The 18,941-nt window shown below is 36.4% G+C and overlaps 1 protein-coding gene across 5 annotated transcripts in view; it reads left to right on the forward strand.

The window, feature by feature from the left end:
* Nucleotides 1-3,399: 3,399 nt before the first annotated feature.
* FIGN (fidgetin, microtubule severing factor) overlaps nucleotides 3,400-18,941 on the forward strand; it is a 131,023-nt gene continuing 115,481 nt past the window's right edge. Inside the window, exons 1-5 of one of the 5 annotated variants that reach the window (XR_804802.4) lie at nucleotides 3,400-3,487; nucleotides 4,261-4,430; nucleotides 11,320-11,444; nucleotides 15,199-15,376; nucleotides 15,956-18,267. Coding sequence is in view for 1 of the 5 variants with exons in the window: in XM_003585744.6 (XP_003585792.1) it covers nucleotides 4,406-4,430 (25 nt within the window). In the remaining 4 variants the exon portion in view is untranslated. The other 4 variants (XR_804803.4, XR_009491560.1, XM_024980373.2 and 1 more) reach the window with 4 other exon arrangements.

Genomic DNA, 18,941 nt, shown 5'->3' on the forward strand with positions numbered 1-18,941 from the left:
TGTGTATTAGAAATTCATCTAAATTTCTACATTTAAAAAGTAAAAGAAAGAGATAAGCAATATACATAATGCAGTGGGAAAAACAATTAGCCCAGGTTTTCATTGAATTAACTTTCTTTGACTAGCCAATCAGCTTTCTTTAAAGACTCAATTTCTTATTCTCATGTTACCACAAGAAAAGTTTCATAAAATACAGTATAGAGATAGGTATCAATTATAACCAGAAACTTTAGAATACAACTTTAAAAATATAGCTAGAATACAGTGACTATTAAAATGCTATTTAATTGAATCACATCATTATAGTCTTATTAAGACAACAAAAATGAAACATTGTGCCAATTTTACAACAACCAAAAAAAAAAATGAAACTGGAAAAACAAAGCTTCATATTCCTCTGCAAAATGTAATGTAAGAAAAGCAGCCTTTCCCCATACATAAGAAGATAGAAAGCTAGAAATAGTGGGATGATGAACTCCACTATGGATTTTATTAGTTGTGCAAATCCCATAATATTTTATTACATAAGCCTTTTTTCCCCCTGGGAATATATGTAATTTTGAACACTTTGAAAACTCTATGTAAATATAAGCAATGATCTTTTGAATAGTTTCCATTTCTTTGATTCCAAAGTTAATTATGCTCATTCGTATGGTGAACGATAGATTTTATAATCCATATTTCAAATGAAGAGAATTGGAAAAAGTACTACTTATCTGTGAATGAACTTCTGCTAACCACACTTTTCCTGCTCCCTTTTAAAAGTAGGACCTAGTTTACTTTAAATACTGAAAATGAATTTAAGTTGATCATCAAAATACATTGTTTTTACTCAGTGGTTATTCCATTATTTCTGTTTTATTCAGTGTTTTGGTTTACATGAGGAACTGTAAATTCAGTACTAGGAATTTAGTGTTAAAGGTTGATGAGCTTTGAACTTTTTTTAACAAACAAGGACAGAGGAGTTTTGCTTGAATTGCACAGAGGGCTTATCATCGGCATTCTCCACATGGGCAATAACTGAAATTATAAATTTTTCACAGTTGTTGTTTAATTCATCTGTACTCAGTCCAACAGTGACCCATAGATACTTTCTACACTTATTTCTTTGTGGTGAAATCCAATGGGCAACTTCTCATAATATCATTTTCAAAGCTATCTTGTAAATATAACCAAAGGGGCTTCAGTGTTCTCTGTTAATCAGAATAAAGTTCTTCTGTTTTATCTTGAAGCCTATTTTTTTTTTTTTTAATGCACAAAAAGGTCAAATCCATTCCAAATAGAGATTTCATTCCCTGGAAGTACTTAGTAAGATTTTGAATCAGTTTTTTTTTTTTTTTTTTGTCTTTTAAATTCTGTCATCTGCCTAGATTTAACTAAAACAATATTTCTTTCTCATTGTGTTAGTTAAATGTATTCATTCAATAGCTATCTGTTTAAAGGTAAGAAAATCACAGGACAATGAAATTAATTTCGTACTATACATGCGGTATATTTTAAAAGCTGCATTTCATCATCTGGAGAGTTGCAATTTAGTCTATTAAATATATAACAGAGAAGTGGAGGAAATGTGAATACTATTTGTTATCAGGAGGGCCAGTCTTAAAAAGTATATTTTCGGTTCCAACCTTCAAAGGTTAACATTTTCAGCTTGATGGGCTCCCGGTCGAATATTTAATTCGCCTCTTTCGTTCTTAGCTTAGTTGAAATATAGAGGGCCGGGTGTCCACCAGGCCAAAGTATAAACTTACCATTTATCTATTAAAGTCATATTTAATGAAAACGAAGAGAAATTATTACCTCACTCACTCTCTTTCTCATTACAATTTCTAAAGAACTTTGCCGGGCACATTATCTCGTAGACATCATGATCAAATGTTATTGTTTGCTTTATTATCTCAGTTGGATGGTTGGCTAGTCTAGAATGAAATAGGTTGAAGGCAATACTCGCAGCCTAGAAGTCTGAATGAGGTTCCCATTCAAATGATCCTGGTTGTTTGGGGGTGGGGCGGGGTGATTAGTAAACCAACTGAGCTTACCCTGCATAGTAAGCGTCTGGATGCAGCACATTTACATCTAACAAGAGACCCCAGAAAACGTGTGTGTGTTTCTTAAACCTTATGTTCCGAACAAAAGGCTATCTCAGCAACAGACAATCAGCACTGCATCGCTCCCTGGGATGCAGCAACACATTCAACTGCACATTTCATTCTTCTTCAGCTCCCAGCACCACAAAGCCCCTACTCTCTTCCCACTCCTGGGTCCCCAGATTGCTCCCTAGAAGGGGGCTGGGAAAGCTTGGCAGGCTAACGTCTATGCCTGCGCACCAGCCGCCCGCACCAGGGGCCCCCGGGCGCTGCGTTCCCCTGCCCGAGTCGCCTGGGGGAGATAGGGAGGGGAGCTGGAGCAAGGCAGAGTGGACCGCACACCTAGCCACTTCGGATCTTATTTATTCACAGGGCGGCGGGGGAGGGGAACTGGGTGAATTCGGCTTTTCCCCCCGAAGTTGCTTCCTCTTTTTTGCAGATAAAGTCATTCTCTGGCTGGTGCTGGGAGCCCCAGGGAGAATGAGGGTGAGGTCCCGGCTCTCGGGGGTCTGGGTCCCGTCCTGTGCGCGGAGTCATGGGGGTGGGGAAGGTGGGAAGCGGCGAGGCAGCTGTCGAGAGGGCCTGGGGCGGGCGGGAGTGCGTGCGGGGAGGGGCGGCGGGCCCCAGAGCCGGGGAAGGAGGGCTGGGAGCGCGAGGGCCGGCTGGTCACGCGTGGGAAAGAAAGGCACCCCCACCCCCTTCCCTCCGGAGGTACCGCTCCCCTCTCCCCAGGCTGGGCCGCCCGAGAGTGCGGGCAGGCAGAGCTCCGGGTCCCCGCGCGCGTAATCATGACCTCCGGGCCCCCTCCGGGCGGCGCGAGCGCGTCGGCGAGGCTGGGCGGCCGCCGCGGCCCCGGCCGTGTAACATGACCCGAGCGGCCGGCCGGCCAGCGCGGCGCGGCCATTGAGCCCTCCCTGCCCATGAATCTCTGGCGCGTCTCTAGCTCGCTCTCCGCTCGCCTCCCGCCTCCCTTTCTCCCCCTCCAGCTCCGCGGGCTCCGTGCGCCTCTCCCTCTCCCTCTCGGTCCTCCCGCTGCCCGTCTCTCTCCACTGCCCGCCTCTCGCCACTGCCTCCCGTCTTCTCTCCCTCACGGCAGCCTCCGTCTCTTTTCTCCCTCTCTCCTTTGAAAACTGATCTTTGGCTCTTAGTGTGAAAGTGATTTGAATTTGGCTCGGCGGCGCTCTGCGCCTGCGCCCAGCCTCTGGCATGCTGGCTCCTTCCAAGCAGCTGTTTTGGGTTTGAAATTCCAACATGGCAGAGGCTGCAGTCCGTCTTCCCTTCAAAAACTTGGAATGATTTCAAATCATAGGCACCTTCACTTAACCCTAGCTTCCATTCATCAGCAAACACATCGGATCGATGCTACGCTAAGCTATCGGGTTTTCGCTCCGCGAGTTCAGGTAAGAGGAGCTTCGTAGTTTTCTACCATCTGTTTAAATTTGTTTTTGTGGTTGTTTGTTTAATTTTTAAAGAATATAAATACATTCAAGACCGTAATGAAAAGAGATCTTCGAGTTGTGCCTTAAACATTAAATTTAATTTGCACTCGTTTCTATTCTGTACGCCAACCTGCTGTCTAATTTCTCTGTACAAAGTAGCCCTGAAACATTAGAATGCATATTTTTGCTGCTTAATCATTGTAACAATAGTGTGGGATTAAGAGTTCGCGATTGCAAGAATTTCGTTTTCCGATATATTGGGCTTACTTATTACTCTCTTTTTTACTTCAAAAATAAAAAATAAGAAAGCGGAGCCATAGGGTGGGGCTAGACTTTCTTCGGGAACTAACTTCTAAGTAAATAAGAAGTGTAAATAAGAATCTTGCACACACAAAAAGTTAAGGTTAAATTACAATCTCGTGACTGGAGGAACGTGAAAATGTCAGAAGATCGGTTGCAGAAAAATGTAAGCACATCATCTTGGATGGGGTACAGCGTGGTGGGCGTATTGTTGGCAAGGAACGGGAGAGAAAGATGTATAATTTAATGGTATATACAATCCACTGATCCTATTACCGTCCTCCCCGGAGCTCTTGTTAGTTTCAATGGGAGTGAGTGAAATTGACATGGACTTGCATTCCTGGTCATGTGCTTTTTTTCCTTTCTTTCTTCTCCTGTGATCTGAGATCCCCTTTTTGTTGATGTTGCTTTCCCCCTTAATTATATGCATGTAGGTTAAATGAATACCTGACGAAAGGGCCCACGTTTCAAGGCAGTGACATTTGATAGCTGAGAGGAAAAGTGACTTTAATGAAAAGCAACCTTTGGAATTCCTGCTTGTGAGAAATCCAATTCAGCTTTTTGTGCTGCCAGCAAGAAATGATCAGTAGCACCAGTGTTTATGGTATGTCAGTTTTGGAATTTACTTCCTTTGCATCTAAATAGGAAAGACAAATTAAATAGTATGATAAAACCATTGGAGACTCTGCTTGTCTGCTTGGGAAGCAGCTGTTCATGATATATAATTCCTTTATATATATATATATGTATATTTTAATTTGTTAAAATGCTTGTTTGCTTTTGCTATCACTTGTTTGTATGTTTCAGTTTTTGATTAATAAATTACTGGAGTCCACCTTTATCAGATTTAGCTGTAATCCCAAAGTTGCATGTTACTAGTAATGCACTATGTAACCGCTGAAGTCAAATGGTATGTAAATTAGTTAAACTCAGTATGGGGTTTTTTTGGGGAGGGGGCTGGGTGGAGAGGAGAGAGGGCGGGAGTATGGGGAAAGACTCCTTGCTAATGAAAAAAAAAAAAGTATATATATGTACACACACAGAAGTGGATGAAAATTTTTTTCTCAATCTATTAATGCAATTTGACTCTGCTCTCTCCATGATTGCACTTTGTAGAGTAATCAGTTCTTCTGAGTGTGGTTTTTTGGGGGGGAGTGAGTGAGTGAAGGGATATCTTTTACATGAAAATTAAAAAATGTATTTTGATTGCTTTAAAGTCCTTACTGCCTTTTAAAGAACAGTGGTAGGGTTTTATTTTTTATTTTTTTCCTTGCCATTCACTTGTCTGCCTGTCAGCGCTTTTTACTTTTAACCTGTGACAGAATTAAATAAGCAGGCACTGAAATTGACTTTGTTTGAAATCTCTTTACCAAAAAAAAAAGTCAGATAAATGGAGTGAGAGGGGGTTTTCAATAGCTCTTGTGACCGTGTGTATACTTTGTGATATTCAATTAAGACTAGAAGGAAACAACAAAAAGATGTGAAAAAGTATTTTGCATAACCAAAGGATATGTCCACTTTAAAATATTTTTTTGCTTTTTGTTTTTGTTACATATACCCCCACCACCATGCATTCACCCTGAAAAGAGAGAAAGAAGGAAAGGGAGAGTATGAAATAAAGAAAAACCAGTGGGGCAAAGCTGCCAGGGGTCTGTAATGTGGCCGTGGTTACTGCTCTCTCATAACACAAATGTGAATACAAGGAAAGGGACTACAAGAGCCGATGCGCGACAGGCACTTCTGGTTGGACTCTGGTGACTGTTGAGCTAAACACACACCGCTCTTACATGATAGGAAGGATTTGATTGAATTTTGCATTTGGAACTTGTTGACTTTGAAGCGATCAATAAGAAGACTGTTTATTTTAGATGCACATAATTTGCCCTGAGAAATGTTTTAAGGAGGAAAGAGCACAGCTTTTTTCCCCCGGAGCTGTTGGAGCGAATGGGATTGCCAGATGGGCGATTTCCCTCTGTGATGTTAAAGCTGTAATATATATTCAGAGCAGATTGGGCTGCTGCCTGTGATGAGGAGGATATTACATTTATAAATTTTAAATCGGAGCTCGGACAATGTGCTGAGAGCAGAAATTGGATGGTTTGACTGTTCACCGTATTGATACTTAAATGTGATTTCTGGGTAGTAGTAATAATAATTATTACAGTAATATGTAAAAAACACATTGGGGTAGGCAGTCATATAATTCATGACATTTAACAGCAGATTTAAATGTATAAATTGCCCCCCCTGTCTCTGCTTACTATTAAATAATAGTCACATCATTTATTTCCCTGTGTGTTTAAATGCATGTTGCGCAAGAGATGTTCATTCAGGAAGCTTGTTACCATATACTAGAATTCTGCAGAGGAAAAGTTTATATGTAATCTATAAAGTAGACACTTGTGCATATGTATAGAGGGGCATCAGTGGTTCCTATTTTGGAATTCTCTTACTTTGATTATTTTTAGATTTTGTTTGTCTCAAATGTGTGGCCTAAAGGAGCCAGAGCTACAAACCTAAAAGGCTGGAAAGTGGGCAAATGCTCACACTCTGGCAGCTCTGCTGTTGCAAATTAAAAGTGTGTTGTGGTCAGGAAATGAAAGCTACAATGTCTCTTTTGAACAAGTCGTTTATCAAGAGAAACATCTATCAGGGACTGCCTTGTCACATTGATCCTCTAAAAGTTAGGTCGAGGTGGAAGCTGCTTTGATGTTTTTGATCCTAAATTTAATACAACAGAAGAAAAGCAAGGATATTTTGACCAGGATAGATAAAAAAAATGTTTCCTGGAACCAACAAAATCTGTTTATTAGTATTGTACTGTGTGTAAGTTTTTTGGATGTAACAGTTGAAAAGGTTGAAGAGGAAACCCCAGCCTTTTTAAATTGACCATTGTACATATTTGTAGTACAGTCAGCTTTGGCTGGCTTCTTGGTTCATATGGACATTTTGAAAGTGATTGTTTTAAAGGGAAAATTATTTTGAAAGTGTTATGGAACAATATGAAGAGAATTAGAGTTTTCATGCATTCAGGTTTTAGAGTGGCTCTCTTCCCTTCATCTTCTCTTTTAGTCTTGTTTCTGTTTCCCATCTTCATTTCATGTGTGACATACTAGCTTTTAGTGGAGAAAGAAACAATTTTTTTCTATTAAAATCATTTCCCAAAACATGCTTGTTCATATCATCTTTATTGTTTATTAATTGTGCATGTGGATCATTGGCAATATAAATTGCAGGGACTCACAAGTCTTTCATAATTTCAGCTTAAGTTAAAAATATAGGTAGGTAACAGATTAAATATGCCATGTATCTTTGAATACTGAATATGTTGCATGCATTATTTGAATTTTAAATGGTATTATTGAAAAAATGACCAACTTTAAAAAAAATTTTTTTTTTTTAGTGAAAGCTGTTAAAAGCAGCCTGTTTCATATTTGGAGGTAATGATGGAAGTGTTCCTTCTTTGGAATAGACTTTTGGATACTTGTCTTTTACTGCTGGTGGCTATTTGCTATTTCATATGGGTCTATCAACAACTAGATTGTGGTAGGAGTTTGGGGAAGTGTAATACTTGCTAATTAATCATGTCTGAAATGAAAGAATCATAGCAGGGTAATAAAAACCTCATTGTTGTTTTCCTGGAAGAGGGTAAGACTTCTGTTTGGAAGCTGTACGTGTGAGTTGACTTGCTTTTTTCTTCTCCTAAAAAGACAGTTTACAGGGGCTCTTGAGAATTATTTCAGGAACCATCTTTTGAAAACAGAATATTTTTCTTTTTCCTGACTGCACTGAATCAGTGAAATTCTTAAAAATGTCTCTGCTACCTTCTGAGTGAAAACATAGAGGTTTTTTTCCGCAGTTCTGTTAAAGACTACTGTGACTGAGTTTCCCAGTGCTTTTTTCCCCATACATAGAACATCTTTTTTGTTGTTTTTATTCATATTAGGCAGGAACTTTGGAGGCAGGTATTTCTGATAGGCATACAAGAGAGCAAAATTTTTGTTAATTACTTTTAGTTAGTATAAGAGTATGACCGGGGGGAGCAAGGGGACAGTACTTCCAGGAATCTAGAGACAGTCTGTATTATAACTTGATGTTTCTAAGTTTAAAATATTAGCTGCCTGAAAAATAGATCAGTAATATAATTATAAGTACATTATTTTTTGCCTGAGTCTTGCAATGTCATATTTTAGGATTTAATGTTTTGCTTAGTTTATGCATGGGGACAGATTCTGAAAGTTTTAAGTGTCTGCAACATTTTTCAGAATTTTCATCTCAAGGTGAAAGACGGCTATGCTGTTTTTGTCTGTGAGTGTTTGGATGTCTTGAATGATTGCCTAATTAAGTAATCAGTTTTAATGGTCCAAAATCAGCAGAATTGCTAGGTGTATTTGAAACAATTGCAGGCTTTTATGTTTTGTACTTTCTAATTTGTTCCTAGAACCTCAGTTTGCTAAAAATGTATGCTGTTTTGCCTGTGATATTCTTGAGTACAAATTTTACATACTTCTTTTGTAAAGTATATTTGTTTTTGTAGAACTAATGATTTTAATTACCAGGAATTTAAATTGATTTGTAAATTTTTTATGGGGAGAAATTGTTCTGCAGAGGTTTGTGTGAAATACTGACCTATAGTACTGATTGATAAGATATGATTGATCAGCATATCTGCTTTTTTATCTTTGGCCACTGATAAACTAGACTAAACAAATGGCACAGAAAACAATGTAATTGTTTTCTTTCAATGAAAAAACTTAATATAATTGCTTCTTTGGAGATATATAAAAGTTACTGTTTTATTAAAATCAATTAAATTTAGAAATTATTTTGGGGTGCTACTTGGAAGACTTCAAGACCAAAAATTATCCCACCTTTAAATTAACTCTTTCTCTTTCACATACACACACCAGATTATAGCTAATTTCAAAAAATCTTACTAAAAATGAAAGATTTGTAGAAAGACTGTCAATAAATGCCTGTTTAGAAAGTGCTTTTCTAGTTGGGTTTTGTCATTTTCTTCAAATTTTTCCCCTAAACTTTAATTTTTATCAAGTTTCTCATTTAAATTACGGTAGAAATTTCAAGCCTAGATGCTTTGACATGATTGCTGATTACTGAACCTTTTGATATTTTTGATGTTATCATTTAAATGGCAGTTGTACTTGAGGGGTACTTACTACAAGAAATGCAGATAGTGGAAATAAAAGGTAGGTAAGAATACGGTAAAAATAAATTGTACTGATAAGTCTGAAGCAAATCAAAAGCAGGTTGGGTATGCAAAGTTTCCTCAGGGCAGCAACACAGATGCCCACTCAGGAGCTCTGCCTCAGCTCCGCACACATGCGAGTGCCGTACCTGTTGACGACAATCTTAGTGTAGAGACTGAGCCGGCAGAAAAGATAGGTGACCAGAAACCATCCTAGTGTGAGATATCATATGGCTCTTTCTGTTAATAACATTTATGTACTTTATGCCGCAAATCTTCTTCTTGTCTTGTTATTCGAATATATTGACACTATGCTTCACATTGCATATGGTGGGCTGTGGTTTCAGAGTACATTAGAAGCAGTGAATTCAAAGGAGAATTTTAATGCAGATGTATTTGTGTGGAATATATGCATAAATGGATGAGTTTGCTTGTATTTGAGCTACTGTGACTTTCACAAAGCATTTACAGCATTACTGCTTCCAGTCATTTTTGAAACTGATACATCTTGAAAGTAGAAATGCGTGATTTATTATATGAAGACCCAAGTATAAACTTTTTTTTACCCTGCAACCTGGCTTAAGTATTTGTAAATTTTATGTTAGGAAATCTTTTTTAGAAAGTATTTTTTTAGGTAAGATAGGAAAGTTTGCTTCCTGTTAGGATTGTGTTCTTATTTTCATGTGAGTTACTAGTGGTGCATAACTTACAGAATGTATTTTCTTATCGTAGAATACATCATGTAAAATACTTATAAAATGTTTTATTTTTCCCAATATCTTATTGTTGAGAATATCTTTTACTCAGTTCCTTGCTTATGAACTTATATGTTTGCTGGCAGTTTATATATTCAACTTGTGAATATATTGCTGGCAGGAAAGCAGAAACTGAATTTTACTTTATCCACCAAAAATCTGATATTTGTTCCCCCCCATCTAATATTTACCTCATGTCAATTTTATGCCTTTTAAACAACTAACAATTGCTTAAATGCCATATACTTAGGACAGTAAACTCATCTGAGAATGAGTGACCTCTCCTTTCATGCTTTGGATTTAGGAAATGTTATTCATGGAAACAGTAACATTCAAAATAATAATTTTAAAGCAGTATAATGTAAAGTCGGGGGTTTCTAGGTGTTGCTGTAAACTTTTTGCAATTCTTCTGATTTATTATCCTTACCGTCAACATATATTGTCACCTTCACCTCGGGCTGGCTACATGATTTCTTGGCTTGGTACAAAATTGAAATGGGGGGCACCTTGTTCAAAAATTATTAAGAATTCAAGACAGCAACAGCAGAACATTAAACCAAGCGCAGAGCCCTTCTGTGTGGGGAACCTCTGGGCCTACCCAGATCACAGGTCAATGAAGCAGGCCCTGCCTTCATTACCCACGAACTTTGTGGAAGTCACTGGGTTTCCTTCCTGGCGACTGACCAGTCCACAGTGATTCCACGTGCCCCTGCCTACATGCTGGTGGTCGTTAAGAGCCTTGATGGGAAACTGGACCACTAGGTATCTTCTGCTCTTTCTACACATGAAACAGTGACTGAAATATTTGCCCTTATCTCATGTTGCCTTTTGCGTTCCCATATATTACTGGAATTTTTGTGCAGACATTCTTAAAAGCAGTCCTGTTTTGTAATTGTCTGCAGACAGGTACACACTAAAATATGTATTCCCCAGGCACGGAATGTTTAGGGTGGGAGGATTTCAGTAAGATTTAAAATAAGAGCCTGTGAGTTTCTCTGTTGCTTTGTACCACCGCGACCCCACCCAAGTTTCAAGCACAAGTGAAATAAGTATTTTTAATGTAGATTCTAAATTATCTAAAAATATAGAAAATTCTGACCATTGAGAAATAAAAGCACAGCTTATTAAGTAAGGGAAAAGGGGCAAACATAAAAAATAATTACCTTGTTATAGTAGCAGCAATATTGATGTTTTGACATTAGGAAGTGGTATTGTAGCTGTATAAACATGTGGTGACATGTGTTAGAGCTGTGTTAAAGATGAAAAGTAACTCTTTCATGCAGTGATATTAACTTTGCAGGATGTTATATTGAAATGGTAAACTTCATTTCTGAACTTAAACAGGAGCAATCCCCTTCCCCCTGAAAAATGTAGTCACCATCTTTGACTCCTTTCCCCATTGGTTTGAACAGTCTTAAATTGATGGGTAGATTAAACGTTTATATTGTTGCTTCCAAAGATACTTCTCAATGAGATCAAGCCTCATATCGAGATCCCTAAAACTAAATTTTGAAGTCAACCGGCTTTTTCAGATACGATGGAATGTCCAGCAAGCAATGGATCTGAGTGCACTTGAAGTTGCACCATTTATTTTCAAAAGATATTTCCCACATCAGATGCCTCTGCCAGGAAGAAAAATATCAAAGAGCTCAGAAAAGTAACTATTCTTTTATGTAATCCAAGACTGGTGGTGGGTTGGGGAGGAGGGCTCTAAGGGTATTTCTGAAGAAAGAAAAAAACTGAACTTATTTTGAATGCCTTGTTAGACTTGGTGTAGAGAAATACTATATGTGAGACCTTCTAGAAGGAAAAATCTTCGCCCTGTGTAATAACAAGGCATCCTCTCTCAGTTGACATGTACTTTAATGGGAAGAGGCTTGGAAATAGCTCTTACAACAGTGTCCCATTTAATTATAAAGTCACCCCACAGTTTAGGAATCTTTTGCATTAGAGGCATTGTAAACCTGAATTTTTTAAATAGGTAGTGAGTCAGAATGCATATATTCTGTGTTGAAAAACCTATCTACAAAATCTGTAGTATAATTTAATTTGGGAACCTTCTTTTCCCACCTTGGTCCTATCCTTTAGTATATTATATTTTTATATTAAATGTTTAGCTTTAAAATAGATTAAACTAGGAATCTGGGTAAATATGTGACAATTTTAGTGCATTCTTATGACAAAAATAGCTGTTTATTTCCTTTCTAGTCACTTCTTCCTTTCCATTTCAAATTGAAGTTAAGATTATAAACTCTTTCTCTTAGATCATATACCTGAATGATGCTAAATTATAAATCTTAATTAGGTATGATTCACTGATTTTAATTTTACAAGATAATTATTCTGAGTAGGATAAAATGTTCCCTTAATATTGAAGGCATTTTCATTACAATACCCATTTAAGATCAGACAAATGCCATTAAATAAACAGAGTCCTATTAGTCTTTAAAGCTTAACAGGTAATACTTTTGAATTTAAATATATGAAGAAATAAGTATATGGATAGGACAGCCTTCCTATTTGCACACTTTGAGTGCTTGTGATAAATTTTGCTACCAGAAATTACATGAATCTAAAAGAATCTTTTCAGTAAAAATTACAGTTTTGGTTATCTAAATGGAAGATGCTCTTGTGCATGTGTGCAGATCCATTTCTTTGTGAAGGTACTGATGTCAGGGAAATGCTTTTGGTATTTCTTTATGAGTAATTAGGTTAACGGGGTTAGTTGGAAAATGTATCCTTTCCTGGAAAATGAAAAATTACATTCAAGCAGAGGTAAAAGAGTAGAACATAATCATGACTTTAAGTACTTAAAAAGATATTTTATGAGTCATTTTTAAAGAATAATACTCAATATGTAACTTGTTAAGAATAATAGCCATTTTTACTTTTTAGAGCACATCTGTATTAAAACTGACTTTCCGTTCATGAGTCACAAATCTGGAGTCAATTTTAGGCCCAACTTATAAAAGATGTGGATCTAATCCCCCACACCCCTTTGCTGTGGTATCCTGCTCTTATAGTATTGGTATAAAGTTCTTACAGAGAGATTTTCACTTGAATTACTCAGACAATTAGGCAACATTTTTGAGGGGAACACTAATATGACCCACAGGTAGGCACAGGGATCATCCCCACATGGCCTGAGTCCTTGTCTGACAAATTAGAAGAAGGAATTTTGTATGCCTGCATGAACAGTGCTTGTTCTTTCTATGGGAAGATTTTAAATGTACTAAGTATATGATGTATTCCCTAATTAGAAAAATATGTTTTATGTAATTCTATGAATACTAATCAACTAATTTACTTATGGATTGTAAGATAGTAGGACTAAATGTTATTCAGAAATAGATATTTACTGAGTAGTGTCTTTCTAGAAAGAAAGAAAAATCTACCTATATGCAAATCCCTTTTGAGATTTAGGGATTTTTGTTTGTTTTTACTTTGTTTTATGCTTTTGTTCATTTTTTGTTTTTGTTTTTTTTTCCTACTATGGGTGAAATGTCTATCAACAATATTTAAGAAATAAAATTATTAGGAAAAGAATCTAATATTAGAAGTTCTTTGCTATGCTATATTCTTTTAATAATGAGTACATACAATGCATTATTGCTTGTTTGTGTGTTTGTTTTTGATTTGTGTCTTGTTTTATGTTGTTGTAGCATCAAAGTAAAAAGACCTTACAGGAAACTATTCTGTATTGTTTATTTTTAAAAAATACCCAATGAGAATAGTACAACCTGTGATACAGGTTTGTTTATAATGATGAGCCAAAATCCCCCGTTTTACCCTAATATAATTCTATTTCCTTGAAATCTACAATATCAAAATGCCATTACTACTAACTACAATCTAGGAGGTATTGATGATATACAGTTGTAATGCACATGTGTACCTAAATTCATATTTTAAAAATATTTTTCTATAGATTCTAATAGCCAGTTTTGCAGGTGTCCTTGTGCTTGGGGGCCAGTAAGGATTGGATTTTCTGTTTTGCTCTTTGCAAACTCAACAGAAACCTTACTATCTCATCCATCCTCCTGCTCCTGGAATTCATTCTTACCCATACCTGTGTTTTGAAAGGCTGAAGCCTTTTCTCTGTCTCTCTCTCTCTCTTTTTTTAAGTATTGCTCTGTAGGACTATTTATTACCTGATCATCTGGAAAATCATATTTCACTTGAGCCACTGGAATATGATATTTAGATCATGAGGAGGTAGCTTGAAATAATTAAGAAGGTATTGGGCAGTGTACTAGGAGTAAAGTGTGGAAGCATTTTTTGATATGGACAAAGAGTAAAAGACGGTTTTTAGAAATGAGGAAATAGCTAAAGGCAAAAGAAATTAAGGAAATTGTTAAGGAAGCTAAGGATAAGGACTGTTTTCATGTGGCTGTTGCTAAAAGTGATATTGCCAAAAAAAAAAAAATCTGATATAATTATCTGAGAAAGCATTATTTATTAAGAATTAGGAGAAGGCAATGGCAACCCACTCCAGTAGTCTTGCCTGGAAAATCCCATGGACGGAGGAGCCTGGTGGGCTACAGTCCATGGGGTCGCTAAGAGTCGGACACGACTGAGTGACTTCACTTTTCACTTTTCACTTTCATGCATTGGAGAAGAAAATGGCAACCCACTCCCGTGTTGTTGCCTGGAGAATCCCAGGGACTGGGGAGCCTAGTGGGCTGCCATCTATGGGGTCGCACAGAGTCGGACACGACTGAAGCGACTTCGCAGCACCAGCAGCAGCAGCAGCAGCAGCACATTAATTACCACACAATATTATAATCTAAACAAATTATATTCTCCTTTTTTAAAATGGCAGGTTCTGTACCAAATCTTGCATATACATGATTTATAATCACCCAAATTAAAAGAATTGTCCTCCCTTTTCTTTCTTTTAATTTGAAAAAAGTATAAAAAGTACACATGCCTTTAAAGATGATTCATATCACTCTTAGGTTCCTTTTTCTCCTTCACATACTCAATTAGGTTATACCTCAAATGAAGTTATAGAAGAAAATCTACTGAGGGTTAGAATATATCTTTTTTGTCTTCTTTTGGGAAATAATGCATTTATTTTCACTATAGGAGTTCAAATCATTAAAGTGTAGATAGCTATGATTTAAATTGATGTGAGTAAAGTTTAAGGATAAGTTTTATATCTACCCTGTAAATACTAGCTGTACCTTAATGACCAAAAACAAAACAAACAAAGCTTGCCAAAGCTCCATCTCAGACCAGTTAAATGGGAAGTCAGAGGGATGACCAATTTCTTTTTCTTTCTCTACCTCAGTGATTCTAGTGTAAAGTTAGGATTGAGAATCACTTCTCTGAACCAAATATTTATATATTGCATGAGCTCTTAAACTTCTTGTTTTAAGTTTTAATTTTAAAAATTTCATTTTTCCCAGTTTGAAGTCATAAAAATAGATCTACTTAGAATGAATGTACTGATTCATACTAGAGGTAGTTCACTCTCTGACTAAAGTTCAGCAACAGTCTATGAAGAATCATAAGAACATTGTAAGAGTACCTCTGAAAAGTGAAAATGATGACATCAGCAGATACCTACAGCCTATTGTACCTTGGGTAAGTCCTTCAACCTCTCTGAGTCTCAGTTACTGATGATTTAAAAGGAAAGTTGATCCAATGACTCAAGAGTTTTTTTCAGTTCCATTTAATCCACGATGCTTGGTCATCGACTAGTAAGTTTGAGTCACTTGAATCTTATTGGTGGCCCACCAGAAGCAGAATGAAAAGATTTTTTGTTTCTATTTAAGGAACTCTAGATATTGCCTTGGAAATAATGAAGGAAGTTCAAGGACCATTTATCACTTTGTTAAGCCCTTTAGGAGGGATGGAAACCATTCATTAAATATGCTTACTAATTGGTTACAAGCAAATGTGTCAGCAGTTCTAAGTTGATGAGTGTTAGTTAGCCAGTGCTTTTTTCCTGTAAGATATATAAATAGACTAACAAGAAGATTAACTTAAGCACCAATGAAGTGAGGGGCTTCACATCTCTTAAAAAATATGTCAAAATTATAGATCTGTATGAAAGTTGAATGTTTATCAAACTGGAAGCAACTCCATCTTTTCTCTATTTATCCCTAACTAATCTTTGTTTATCTTCTTTTTACTCCCTGGAATGTTCTTCTCCTCCACCAGTTGAAAACCTACCAGGACTTTGACATCTAGCTCAAATGTTGCATCACCTATGAAAACTTCTTGAGCCACCCTAATCAGGATCCATTTGACATCTGCTTTATATGCTCTAAGCACTTAAAAAAAAAAAAAAATCTCCTTTCAGTCGTTTGCCATGTTTCTTCCTCTGTAGCTTGCTGTGCATTTGTCATTTGTTGATTATGAAATTGTAAACTCCTTGAGAGCAGAACACATTAATTCATTTTTTTCATCTCCTCAACATGTGTGTACAGTGTAGGACCTATAATAGATGCTCAATAAATGTTTGGTGAAGTGAATCGATAACAACTGTCACTTGGTTCATCTTTTATTAATCTGACTTGAAAAAATTGGAAGAGGCCTTTTAAAGTACTTAAAAACAGATCTATTAAAATTGTGTATTTCATTAAAACTGAAATTTCTGTATTCTATAATCACTAAAGACTTTATAATCTTATAATTCTGAAAAATAGTTTTATAATTATATACCCAAAAAAGAGCTTATAGTCATTTATTCTGTTTTCATATCTCTGGATACGAGAGCATTAAAGCTATTTTATAAAAACAGAACATTATAATGATATGTAATAAAAATCTGCAACCATGACTTCAAATTACATATGCTTTTCAAATATGCTTTACATATTTAAATATTTTTGCTTTTGTGTTTGTAGTCAGAAAAATTTGAGGGTATCGAATCATAAAGTATTAGGCACGGGGACTTCCAAATCAACTTCATGCCAACATAGGGTTGATTGGCACTTGGTTAGTCAGCCTTTGGTTGAACATGGGAAATCAGCACCTCCTAAGGCCTTTCTTTCTATTTTGTCCTTTCTCAGATAAATAGGCATTGTGCAGATATGTGCCTGGCAGTACTCAAAACAGATTTCCTTGGGAACATGATGGTATTTAGGGTGCTAAGATATGAAATGCAAACTAGCTGATTTATAATTAATATGATAACTTTCACTGATGCTGTAGTTTGTAAATGCCTTTGATTAACACTTTAATTGACATACTTTTGTTTCATATTTAGTGTCGGATGCTAGTCATTTATTTTGTACTAAATACTGGGCCGCAAACAATTTAGCTGGAGTTACCCCAGTGACCCTGTCTTCTAGTGGTTCAAATGTATTACCGCTCAGTTTGTGTATTTGTGGAAGGGTCAGTTTATTTCTTAAACCTGTCACTAATGTTACAACATACAGCATTACAAAATTTTCTAAGGGAAATCCAATTTGAGCAAATGTTGAAATTGTAATGTGTTAGTCAACAGTATCTTACAAAGTCTCTCTTTTATATTTGTGTATTTGAACCTAAAGATAGACGTACCAGAGAAAAGTACCTGTTCACATTGCTGCATGAAAGAACTCAGAAAAAACAAAGGCTCTATTGTCATTCTAAAAACACAGTTTTACTAAGGAAACCTATAACCTTTAGTGAAAGCTCACTGGTTTTCTTCTAATATGGACTCTTCAAATCTGAAAAGTTCTAGATGCTATCTTACCACTTAATATTGAAATCTAGGTTGATCTCATACACTCCATGTAAGAGAAAATATCTCCAGTGCTGATTGTTGAACCTGAATTATTACAAAGACACACTGTTAAGTGAGCCACAGGGAACAACTGTTGTTTAGTCAATTGCATGAAAACAACTGCACCTTCAACAAAGAGCTTCAATAGTAAAGAAGTATAGTACATTAGAAGCAGAATAGTGAAGATTGTGAAACAGTAGGTGAAAAGTAGCAAGAGTGTTTTTGCAGTTTGACTGCAATAATCTTTTTAGTTCCTTTAGTTAAATTAGCTTTTCTGGAAACCAGTAATCTCCAAGCAAGTTAAAATTGCTTAACTATAAATTGAAATCCATAAGGTTGAGAGTAACGACTATGAATTATAAAACCTTGATGATGGTGGCTTGCCAACAACCAAACTAAATCAAGGGAGGATTTAAAAGACATAGGCTTAAAATTCTGCCTGATTAAAATCAGGAAGTTGGGGGATTTTAAACTAAATAAGAAATACCCATGCAGATTCTTCACATCTAAAATGTCGGCCATATTTCCGTTAGTAGTAATGTATGTTGATGGTCACTAAATATGAGCCATGGTTAAAAGTCACGGTCAATAGTTTCTTTTGTTGCTATTCTTTTTTTTTTCTTGCCCTCATAAGCATAACTGCCAGCTGTTAATCATTGAATTTTTTGTTAGATCTACACATGGCAATTCTTGAAGAATGTGAAGCTGTAATTGTCCCCTTGTCTTAAAATCAGAAATAAAATTATTTCAGGTGAATACAGCTCTGTGCCTGTGTATGTATGAGTATTCGGAAGAGAAACCTGTGAAAGAGTTGACAGCATTGATAGCTCTTTCATTCTGAATGGGCCAGTTAGTAGCGCCATACAGATACCATCTAAGTGAGCCAATTTAAATCTCTCCAAATTCTTAACTAAGTGGCCCAGGTCTATCTGAGAGGTGGTACTTACTTGTCCCTTAGGTGATCAATTCTGGCATGATATTCAGTAAATAAGATTTATGAGGAATTAATTAAAACTGAATTAGTTAAAATTGAAATTGCATATTAAAGTATATAGTTCACCCTAAATTGACTTGGATATATTTGTCAGACATGCATGAAAAGAATTTTTAAAATAGATTCTTTGCATTAGAATAAAGACTAGTCACAGATAAGCCAGTTAAAATTTGCTCGCCTGATACGGTTGTTTCCTTGAATAACTGGCCACACCTTCTTTTAGCACTCCCCTCTTTGTCCAGGGTTTAGTCTCATCATGCACCTGTCCTTGAAGAAATGTAGCATCTTTCACAAGATTTTGTACAAGTGAAATCAGATACCAGTTTTTATTGCAGAACCGAGCCTACAAATGTTTCTCTTTAAAGACGTTTTTAATAGAAACAGTAAGGTATAAATCATTTAAGCAATTACCTGGACATTGTGGAGATGGGGCTTGGCTT

Source organism: Bos taurus, chromosome 2, assembly GCF_002263795.3.
Source record: "Bos taurus isolate L1 Dominette 01449 registration number 42190680 breed Hereford chromosome 2, ARS-UCD2.0, whole genome shotgun sequence".
Lineage (NCBI taxonomy): Eukaryota > Metazoa > Chordata > Mammalia > Artiodactyla > Bovidae > Bos > Bos taurus.